We start from the raw sequence: 12,107 nt of genomic DNA on the forward strand, positions 1-12,107 counted from the left end.
GGCTTATCTTCTCACTCTCTTCACATTATTTTTACAGAGCATAAAATATAACTGTAATGAAGTCCAGATTATCAATTCTTTCTTTCATGGATTGTACCTTTGATATTTTATTTACATTTCAGTCTGTGACCCATTTTGAGTTGATTTTCGTAAAGAAGCTGTGTGTTTAGATTTGGGGTTTTGTTGTTGTTTTCTTGTTGTTTTGTATAGGGATATATAGTTGTTATAGCACCATTTTTTGAAAAGAGTATATTTGTTCCATTGTGTTGCTTATGCTTGTTTGTCAGAGATCAGTTGAGTAAATCTATGTGGGTCTATTTTGGGGGTTCTCTGTTTTTTTCCATAGAATCTATAATAGGTCAGGGTGGAAAGAACTGACAGTTTGGCAGTAGTGAGTCTTCCTATCCATGAATATGGAATATCTACTTATTTGGTGCTTTGATTTCATTCACCAGGCTTTTGTAGTTTTCCTCATATCAATCTTGTACATATTTTGTTAGATTTATATCTAAGTATTCCATTTTGGGAGCTGCTAATGTAAGTGATATTATTTTTAAATTAAAATTTCACTTTTTTATTGCTGGTATATAGGAGAATGTTTTGATTTATTGTTATATATTAACTTTGTATCCTGCAACCTTCCTGTAATTGTTTATTAGTTACAGGAGTTCCTCTGTTGATCCTTTTGGATTTTCTACATAGATGACCATGTCATCTGTGAACAAAAACAGTTTTCTTTCTTTCCAATCAGTATGCCTTTTTTTTTTTTTGTCTTATTACACCAGCTAAGCCTTTTTAGTATAATGTTAAAAGGAGTGGTGGGAAGGGATATCTTGCCTGGTACCTGATTTTAGTGGGAAAACGTTTAGTTTCACATCATTAAGTAAGATGTTAGCAGTAGTTTTTTTTCTTTGTAGATACTTTTTGAGTTGAGGAAGTCCCCTTCACTCCTAGTTTACTGATACTTTTGAGTCATGAATGGGTGTTAGATTTGGTTAAATACCTTTTCTGTATTTATTGACATGGTGATGTAATTTTTCTTCTTAGACTATTGATTTTAAAACATTGAACTGGCATTACATACCTGAAATAAATTCCACTTGATCATGATATGTAACTTTATTTATGCATTGTTGGATTTCATTTGCTAATATCTTGGGGTGCATTTTACATCTATGTTCATTAAAAATATATTGGTCTATAGTTTTCCTTTCTTATAATGTTTTTGTCTCATTTTGGTATTAAAATAATGCTGGTCTTTTAGAATGAAATACAATGCACTTCCTCTGCTTCTATCCTCTAAAAAAAGATTATATCAGAATGGTATAATTTCTTCCTTAAATGTTTGGTAGAATTTACCAATGAATACATCTGGTTTGGGTGCTTTCTGTTTTGAGCAGTTATTAGCTATTGATTCCATTTCTTTAGTTGATATAGGATATTCAGACTGTCTGGTTGTTCTTGTATGAGTTTTGGCAAATTGTGTCTTTTAAGGAATTGATCCATTTTATCTAAGTTACCAAATTTATGGGCATATAATTTTTTGTAATATTCCTTTATTATCCTTTTAATGTCCATAGGATCAGTAGTGGTGTCCCATGTTTCATTTCTGATGTTAGTAATTTGTGTTCTCTCTTTTTCTCTTAGCTAGTCTGTATTACAATATAAGGACTGTTGTTTAAAACATTCAAAGAATTCTTTTAACTCAACATTAAAAAAACCAAACAACCCAATTAACAAATGGGCAAAATATCTTAACATAACCACAGCAAAGGAGATATACAGATGGCAAGTAAGATTATGAAAAGATGCTCTACATCATATATCCTTAGGGAAATGCAAATTACAACAATAATAAGATACTACCACACACCTATTAGAATGACTAAAACCTAGAATACTGACAACATCAAATGCTGATAAGCTGTGGAATGATAGACACTCTCATTCATTAGTGGTGGGAAGAGAGTTCAGTGGTCTTTTACAAAACTAAACATACTCTGCTTTTCAGGAAGATGGCACCAAAAGTGAAGAAGGAAACTCCTGTCTGTCCCAACCCAAAGCCAAAGCAAAAGCTTTGAAGGCAAAGAAATTAATGCTAAAAGGTGTGCACAACCACAAAAAGAAGAAGAAGGAGGAGGGGGAGAACAACACCCACATGTCACTTACTTTCTGGTGGCTTAGGACACTGGGGCTCTGAAGGCAGCCTAAATATCCTTGGGAGAGCACCCCCAGGAAAAACAAGCTTGACCACCCTGCCATCAAGTGCCCCCTGGAGTCAGCCGTAAAGAAGATAGAAGACAACAATACACTTGTATTCATGTGAATGTCAAGGCCAACAAGCACCAGATCAAAGAGGCTGTGAAAGTGCTGTGTGACATTGATGTGGCCAAAGTCAACACTCTCATCAGGCCTTTTGGAGAGAAGGCATATGTTTGACTGGCTCCTGACTATAATGCTTTGCATGCTGCCAATAGAATTGGGAAATTGGGATAATCTAAACTGAGTCCAGCTCATTAATTCTAAATATAAAAAAATTATACGGTAAAAACAAACACATAAACATACTCCTACCATACAATCTAGCAGTTAGGCTCCTTGGTATTTACCCAAAGGAGTTGAAAACTTAGGTCTACACAAAAACCTGCACTTAGATGTTTGTATCAGCCTTATTCACAATTGCTAAAACCTGGTAGTGAGCAAAATGCTCTTCAGGAAGTAAATGGAGAAATAAACTATGATACATCCAGACAGTGGCATATTATTCAGTGCTAAAAAGAAATGAACTATGAAGCAGTGAAAAAACTTGGAGGAAACTTAACTCACATTCCTCAGTGAAAGAAGGCAATCTAGAAAGGCTACACACTGTATGATTCCAACTATATGACATTCTGGAAAAGGCAAAACTATGGAGTAAAAGACCAGTGGTTGCCTGTATAATACCATAATGATAGATACATGTCATTATACATTCGTTCACACCCATAGGATGTTAACACCAAGAGTGAAATGTAATATAAACTATGGACTTTGGATGATGATGCTGTGTCAATGCAGGTCGACCAGTTTAACAAATGTACCACCCTAGTGGGGGATGTTGATATTGTGGGAGGCTGTGCATATGTGGGGTACGGTGAGTATAGGAAATCTCTGTACTTTCTCCTCAGTGCTGCTTTGAATCTTTAAGTGCTCTAAAAAAATAAAGTCAATATAAATAATAATAAATAATAAAGTAAAAATAAGCTATCTGGAGTGAGAGAAAAGGCAAGTGGAGAAAAGTGATAAAAGCTAGATTTCTTTGATTATGCATATATCTCTTTCATAGATTTGGTGTTGGAACCAGGTAAATACATAATTATAAAATAATATTACAGTTTTACAAGCAACCCCTTAAGAAAGAAGTAGTTAATTAAATAAACCTGTGTATCCTATGGGTGACAAAACTACAGAGAGGAATTATTGAGTGACTTTACATATGTAATTTAACTGAACATCCCTAGGGAGATCTACTCTGAGGACAAAAAGGTCAGCAAACCAATCTTATACTATTTTCAGTAATTATATTGTTGGCTGCAGTGTTGTTTTTGTGATTATGAAATAGTCATGTGTATATTGTGGAATGAATTGAGTGAATATTTTTGTTGACATTGTTGAGAACTAAGATTTTTCTTAGATCTCAGTTAAAGGGAGATACAGATATAAGATCAATTAAGTTAAAAAAAAACAAGGAAAAAATTCATAGATCTAAATTGGATATAAAGTATTGCTAAAAACTCATGATGAATTTTTATCTTAAAAGTTTTTTTCCAGCTGTTCCCTATTGTGGCCATCGTAAAAATGCCAGCTGATCAAAATAAAGTTTAATCCCTTTGTGACTTCAAACTGGAGCGAGAACTGTAGAAGGCATTTTGATGCACCTTCCCACATTCCCAAGAAGATTATGTATTCTCCTTTTTCCAAAGAGCTGAGACTGTGCAGTGTTTGACCCTTGCCCATCCGATAAGATAATGAAGTTCAGGTTTTTCAAGGACACTACAAAGGGTAGGAACTACAAAGGGTAGGAAATCGCAAAGTAGTCCAGGTTTACAGCAAGAAATGTGCCATCCACACTGAATGAGTGCAGCAGGAGAAAGCTAATGGACAACTGTTCATGTGGACATTCAGTCAAGCGAGGTGGCTATCACTAGGCTAAAGCTGAGGAAGGATAGCAGAAAGACCCTTGAACAAAAAGTCAAATCTTGCCATGTAGGAAAACAAAAAGGTGAACACAAGGAAGAGACAACTGAGAAAATGCAGAAATAAAGTAATCTTATATACAACTTGAATAACTTCAAATAAAAATTTTTTCCCCAGTTCTGCCCACTGTAAAGGCCTAGAAATAATGATTAACCCAATAGCAATGAGCCCCTCTAGTGCCCAGATTATGGTTCTAAAAGTGATTTCTTACCCAGAAGAAACAGAAAAATGGCTGATACCAGGTCTGGTTCAGAAAATGTTTAATAGAGATTTAAATAGGTTTTTATACTAGAAATTAAAAAAGCTTCATATAAAAATCAAGTAGTCTACCTGAACAAGTCCCTCCAGTGGCCAAAAATAGGATACATGTAGCATCAATAAGCAAAATGGCAATGAATTGAAACACACTGTTTCACAGTAATACTTTAAAAATTATTAAAAACCTTTGAAGTATGCTAGAGAAAAACTATTAATTTGGAAACTTGTAAGTAAAGGGAAAGAATTAAGCATTTGTCATTCCTTTCTTATGTAATACATGCCTCAGGGTAAGCAAGTAATCCATTAACAGAAGTTCTTGTTTAGTATACCTCTTATAGAGGTATACTAGCTAATCAACAAAGAAGGAATGATGGAATCATTCCTGCAATGCCTGATTAGACTTTGAGTCTAATAGGAAATGGTTATTGGTGGCTGATAACATGGAGAGAAAATTGTATAGTATCTATGTAATTCCCTGATAGAAGTACCCTACCCAGTACCACATATGAAGTAGTATTGCCAAAAACAAAAAACAAACAAAAAATCCTAACCTGAATCTGACCATGCCTTCTATCTAGCCACTGATGTATAGGAAATAGAGAGAAAGAGAAAGAAACATGTTAAATGACACTATGGGAATGCACTTAGTAAACTCTAGACACAAGAAATATCTGTAGGATAAATGACTTGCAAAAACAAAAACAGCAAAAAAAACCTCAATAATTGTAATGTGTGAATTATTTATGTATTCATTCAAACAAATTTGAAATGATTAAAAGACAATTGAGAGATGTAAACATTTATTGGAAATTTAATGATATTAAGAAATGATGATTTTAGGACATGATAATTATATTAAAGGCATTTTTAAAGGATCCCTTATCTTTTAAAGGTTCACATTATGCTAAATGAAATAAGCCAGTCAGAGAAAGACAATACCGAATCATTTTGTTGATATGTGGAATCTAATGAACAAACTAAACTAACAAGGAAAATGGGAACAGACTCATAGATGGAGAGCAGGATGACATTAAGTGGGTGGGGGGGAAAGGTTGTGGGGAGTGGTTGAGGAAAAAGGACTCATGGACATAGACAACAGTATGGTGATTGCTGGGGGGAGGGGGTTATAAAGGGACTAAATAGTAATGGGAAAAATACAACAAAGATTAAATAAAAAATAAAATCTTTATTTTAGATATAAAAACAATGATGGGCTTAGCTATTTCTATTTCTTGGTCAAAGGATCATTTCCTGAGTTTTAAAAAATATTTTAAGCAATATTTTCCTCAGTTAATAGGTAACTTTTTTGTATGTGTGAAAGTCTAATTGGATCATAAAAAACCTTAGATTCCAAGGAAAATTTTGTTTCTAACTCATCTTGGGACAATCATGTTAGTCAGAGAAACTCTGCATAATATCTGAAAAAAATGTATAATAAACATTATGTGTAGAATCCTTACTGCTTCAAAACTCAGAATTTTCCTTATAAGAATGATAATTCAAAAGGATTTGAAAATCATTTTTATTTTCCCTGATTGGACTTACCTGTCTCCCATTTGCATGTAAACTTCCTTTCTTGCATATTTTCAATGGCCCAATAAGCCCAGTGAATATATCTTTGGTGGGATCCACAGCAGAATAATACATCTTAGATAGACAGACAGGGTCCTTGTAAGTGGGTCCCACTTCTTTGGGGACAGACCATTCATAAGTGAATGTTTCTTTGGGTGGCACATAGGAGGCTGAAGGATGAGGCACACCTGTGAGAAAGATCACATCACTGAGGTTAAGAGTACTTTCTAATGTGGCAAATTGAGCCACAAAGGAGACTGGGTTTAGTCTAGGATAACCCACTTCTGAGCTTCCTATGAGTTAGAATGGAATCCTACTTGAGTAAAACCCTCTTTGTGCTCCAGTGTGAGGTCACTGCTGGGTGTGATTTCCTCCAGGAAGCCTCCTCTAAAGTTCTGTCTGAGACTGGTGCTTGCTACCATCAAAAGGTTTGCAACCACGTCCCCCAAATTCACATATTGGAACCCTAATGCCCTAATGTGATGGTGTTAGGTGAGGCCTTTGGGAGATGATTAGGTCACAAGAGTGGAGCCATACTGAAGGGGACTAGTGACCTTATAAAAGAGGCCCCACAGAGCTGCTTAGCCCTTTCACCAAGTAAGGATATAATAAGAAACCTGAGATCCAGAAGAGGGCCCTCCCCCAACCATGCCCTGATCTCCAGCTTCTAACCACCAGAATTGTAAGAAACAAATGTCTTGTTTATGAACCATCTAGTCTGAGGTAATTAGTTATAGCAGCCTGAATGGACTAAGAACAGTGCCTTCTTTTCCTCTCATGGCTCTAAGAATGTCTCTAGCACCTTGCGTGTTATATTGTGCACATCCCCCACCCTTACCCAAACAGAACTTAACCTTGAAGGCAAGCATTGCCTCTATCAGCTAGAACAACACCTGCAAATAGGGGGTAATCGATGAATTATTCTATTGAACAAAACTAAACTGAAAATAATTTTATAACTGAAAGAGAACTTGTTGATGATAGTGCTATCTCCCAATTTTACACTTGAGGAAACTGAGGATATCTTGCTCTCAGTCACACCACAAGTGGTGGTAAAGCTACTAGTCTTTATTGGTCACCCTTGACATAAAAATACCCAAATACATCCATATGATGGAATATTTTTTATCATTAAAATGACATTCATAAAATACTTACAATGAAAAGAAAACAAACTGTGGGTACAAAATTATAATGATAGGTATATTTATACACTACAACCTCAACCATATGTAAAATATACATTATATTTTACATCCACAAATGAAAGAGTAGAGGAATTGTATAAAAATATAGTAGTGGTTATATATAGAACTATGGATAATATTTTGAGCTGTACCTTTTTATATTTTTAAAATATTCTAAAGTGAGTACCTAATATTCTTATAATTATAAGAACCTTTTTAAAATTTAAAAATCACCCAAATGGTACTCCAGAAATGTATAATTGATATAATCCAAGTAAGTTACAGCTGGCATTGTCAATAATCATCCAATTAAGACAGGACAAAATTCCATAACCCAATTGGAAATGGTAGGAGAAGAGGTGTGTTTGCTTCCTGATGGTATATGAGCAGTTTTCTCAGAAGTCCTGCCTTCAGTTTTCGTGGGACTGAGGTGAGTGGCACCGTGGGTTATTAAACATTGTTGATTGGTTACAGAGCGCTATACTTACTTCTACTTTCAGGGTTGTAATGAGAGGCATAGAATGTGCCCTCGTTGCTCTTATTGACTCTTATTCCAACTGGCTCAATGCTGAGGGGATATGCTCCTTTATTACGGAAGGTGACTTGGATGGTGTCTCCCACCTCTGCCCAAATGACAGGACCTAGGGACAAAGAAAATTGTTATCCTTTTTGGTATGTAACATACAGAGTATTTTCTTTGGCTTGTCTTCTGGCAAGAACCACTGTGAACAACATGCTTATCTGTGGCAAATAGAAAGACTGGATTTTAAGAGCTCATTATTAGTTTGACATGATGAGATTAGAAAGAGATGAGCTGGGCTTTTCAACTCAGCTTCAGGTTAATGAAATTTGTTATCATTTTATTCAAGTCAGTTCACAAGCTTTATTCATCTACAAGAAACTGTTCAGAGGGTCCAAGCTTTCCTCACCCTAGTCTTCTGGTGGCTAGATGGGTGTTATTCTTGACAAGAGTCAAGGGGTGCTATAATCTCTGACTACCCAAAGGAGGTACATTCAGTTTTCTTGGATGTGAAGAGTAACACTGCTGTGAATTTTCCATCACCAAACTCTTACTATCACCAAATATAGAATAAAACATAGATATTCAGTACATAAGTATTTTATGTAATATGTAAAATGCTATTTATTGAGAGCTTCCTACATGTTTTTTGGAGTGTTTATGTGAATTAACTCATTTAATCCTTACAACAGCTTTAGAGATAGGGATTATTATTATTATTATTATTATCATTATTTCCATTTTATAGAAAGGGGAGAGGCACAGAAAATTGAGTACTCTCAAAGGTCACACAGCTAACAGGTGAAGAGTGGGGACAGTCTGTATGCACCCACTCTGCTGTTCTGCCTGAGTGCCTAAGCAAGGACAGGTCTTTGGGCTCTGCCTGAGGGCAGTCTACCGAAGGCTCTCAGACCAACACAACCTGTCTCATTAGCAGCCTGGAGTTTATTTCTAAGGGAATGTATCTTTAGCTAAAGGCGGGGGCTAATTGCTTCATTGCCTATTTAAACAACTCACCTAAACACAGAATTCCCCTTACCTCTTTGATGAAAAAGAAAATCACCATTTGAAGCCAGCATGGTTTTTAATGATGAAGATTTACTATTGGTAACTTGCATGTGGAAAAGTAAATCAGCTGATGCATGTTACTGATGATTGATCTTCCACATCCCTACTTTTTATGTAGAAGGCATGCTGTAGGTCCTGCAGTCTCTGTTTTCTCTGAGGTTTGTATAGCAGCTACTTTCAGGGTTGTAAGGGGAAGAGCACAATGGTCATTCATGTTCTGCATGGACTCACCCAAGATGCCAAGATGTTCCTCTTCAGGACCTCTTTCCTTTTGATTTGTGAAGGAGGCATCTGTGTACTCACGATAAACCAGCTTTTTATAAGAGCCTCCAATTCTTGTAGGACCTTGTTCAAAAAATACCTCTGAAGCACTGCCAAAATGAAAAGTGTTTAATGCTGGAGTTGAAGCATTAAATAGAAAGCAGGTATTCACATAGGATACTGATTGAAGAGAAAAATCCTAACCAGTGCTTACAGAAAGTTATCACTCATGATTTACTAAATACTCAGACTAGGCCACTTCATAGAGTGATGTTCAATTAAGGAATGGAGAATCAAGGCAAAGAAGTTCCATTTTTCCGAGTGAGGTAAAAAAAAAAATTAAGAAGGCCCATATCAACTCCTGATGGTTAATAAATTATTCTGAAATTGAATCCTTACTTGAATCAGATAAGATGGAAGCATAGGTAAAAATGCTTTGTCTCCTAGCACAACTACAGAAAAATTACATCTAGACTACAGAGCAAGTCACACCTAGAGTCATCAGCATATCAAGCCATATGGAAGTCTAACAACAAAGGATTTAAAGAAGCCATATTCATTCAGGCAGATAGGAGGCATAAGATACGGAGAGAGGTGGAGAGGTGCGGGGGCTGCAGAAGTGGCGTGGAGCTGTTGGAATGGCACAGCTGGTGGCACAGAGGTGGTGGAACAGGTAGTCCCACATTCATGTGTGGTGGTTAAAAATCAGGAGGGATACTTCAGGAGTGAGGGATCCTAGCGCCCAAACAGGGTACCCAGCAGCCCAGGGTTCCAATGCCAGGAAGATAAATCCCCATAATTTCTTGCTATAAAAACCAGTGGGGGTTGGGGTGATGGAAGAAACTGCTGGAGTATCAGGACACTCATCTTAAAGGACCCACATGGATTTAGGACTTATATAGACCCACCCACTCTGGGATTCAGCACCAGAGCAGCAGCTGGAAGGGCACAAGTGGCACACAGGGAGAAAGTGAGGAGAATGGAAAAAGAGCAAATGCTGGGAGACATCGTCTTCCCAGGCAAACCCCCAGAAGAGGCAGTAGCATTGTTTCCTCTCTGAGCCCTCCCCCACACAGAGCAATAACACAGGGAAATGGGTTGCCCACCCTGGTGATCACCTAACGTTCCACTTCATGAAATTTACAGGTCCACTCTTCTACAACAGGCTATGTTACAGAGAGAGAGAGAGAGAAACAAACACAGGGAGGCTGCCAAATTGAGGAGATGAAGAAATATGGTCCAATTGAAAGAATAGTACAAAATTCCAGAAAAAGAATGAAACAAAATGGAGATAACTAACCTATCAGATACAGAGTTCAAAATACTGGTGATCAAGATGCTCCAAAAACTCAATGAGTATGGCAACAACATAAAAAAGAACCAGGCAGAAATGAAGGTTACAGTAAGCCAAATAGTGAAGAATCTATAGGGACCGAACAATGGAGGGGATGAAACTGAGAATCAAATAAACAATTTGGAATACAAGGAAGAAAAAAACATTCAACCAGAACAGCAAGAAAAAAAAAAGAATTGAAAGAAAAAAAAGAATAGAATAAGAAGCTTCTGGGATATCTCCAAATGTACCAACATTTGAATCATAGGGGGACTTTGGAGGAGAAGGGGAAGAGCAAGAAACCAAAAACTTATTTGAAAAAATAGTGAAAGAAAAAAATCCCTAATTTGGTGGAGGAAATAGACATAGAAGTCCAGGAAGCCCGGAGAGTCCAAAACAAGTTGAACCCAAAGAGGAACACACCAAGATACATCAAAATTAAAATGCCAAAAAGCAGCAAGAGAAAAGCAGAGAGTTGCCTACAAAGGAGGTCCCTTAAGACTGTCAGGTGATTTCTCAAAAAAAAAAAAAACTTTGCAGGCTAGAAGGGACTGTCAGGAAGTACTCAAAAGTGATGAAAAGCAAGGACCTACAACCAAGATTACTCTATCCAGAAAAGCTATCATTTAGATAGGGCAAATAAAGTACAAATGAAGCAAGGGCAAAGAAAGTGTTTCCCAAAGAAGGTAAAGCTAAAAGAATTCATCATTACTAAGCCATCATTATATGAAATGTTAAAGAGACTTATTTAAGAAAAAGAAGATCAAAACTATGAACATTAAAGTGATAACAAATTTACAACAATCAACAATGGAATCTAAAAAAGCAAACCACGCAAACAACTAGAACAGGAACAGAATCATAGATAGGGAGATTACTTGGAGGATTATCATCAGCAGGGAGGGGAAAGGTGGAGAATGGGGGAAAAGGTGCAGGGATATAGTAACATAAATTGATAGGTACAAAATAGATAGGGGGAGGTTAAGAATAGTGTAGGGAATGTGAAGCCAAAAAACTTATATGCATGACCCATGGACATGAACTAATGGTGGGGGGGTAGGGGGTGGAGGATTGCTGGAGGGAATGGAGGTACTGGGCAGAGGGAGGCAAAGAAGGAAAAATTGGGGTAACTGTAGTATTATAATCAATAAAGCATATTAGAAAAGAAATACATTTTGTCATTATTAAAAATAAAAAATAAAAATAAAATTGAATCTTTATCCCTGACCAGTGTGACTCAGTTGGTTGGAGTAGCATCCTGTGCACTGAAAGGTTGTGGGTTTGATTCCTGGTCAGGAAGCCAAGGGGAAGCAACTAATCAATGTTCCTCTGTTACATTGATGTTTCTCTCTCTCTCTCTCTCCAGATTTCTTCTCTCTCTAAAAGCAATGAAAAAAATGTCTTTGGTTGAGGACAAAAAAATTTTTTTAAAACTGAGTCATCCTGACTGGTTTGGCTCAGTTAGTTTAGGGGTCTTCCTACAAAATGAAGGGCTGCTGGTTTGATTCCTGATTAGGGCAAATGCCTGAGTTGCACATTCAGTTCTTGGTTGGGGTGCATGCAAGAGGCAACCCATAAGTATTTTTGCATTGATGTTTCTCTCCCTCTATTTCTCCCTCCATTCCCCTCTCTCTGAAAATAAATAAGTAAAATATTTTTTAAAAACTGAATC

At 36.6% G+C, this 12,107-nt stretch overlaps 1 protein-coding gene and 1 pseudogene across 3 annotated transcripts in view; one reads left to right on the forward strand and one right to left on the reverse strand.

The window, feature by feature from the left end:
- The window catches only part of LOC114491111 (ceruloplasmin), an 80,501-nt gene that overhangs the window by 38,985 nt on the left and 29,409 nt on the right, over window positions 1–12,107 (reverse strand). For all 3 annotated transcript variants that reach the window (XR_004901339.1, XM_028505280.2, XM_028505282.2), the window contains exons 7-9: window positions 9,073–9,212; window positions 7,742–7,894; window positions 6,040–6,254 (exon numbers count right to left, since the gene is read on the reverse strand). Coding sequence is in view for 2 of the 3 variants with exons in the window: in XM_028505280.2 (XP_028361081.1) it covers window positions 6,040–6,254; window positions 7,742–7,894; window positions 9,073–9,212 (508 nt within the window). In the remaining variant the exon portion in view is untranslated. The remainder of the gene's footprint in view (window positions 1–6,039; window positions 6,255–7,741; window positions 7,895–9,072; window positions 9,213–12,107) is intronic.
- LOC114490661 lies at window positions 3,839–4,568 on the forward strand (annotated as a pseudogene).

This window comes from Phyllostomus discolor, chromosome 2 (genome assembly GCF_004126475.2).
Source record: "Phyllostomus discolor isolate MPI-MPIP mPhyDis1 chromosome 2, mPhyDis1.pri.v3, whole genome shotgun sequence".
NCBI lineage: Eukaryota > Metazoa > Chordata > Mammalia > Chiroptera > Phyllostomidae > Phyllostomus > Phyllostomus discolor.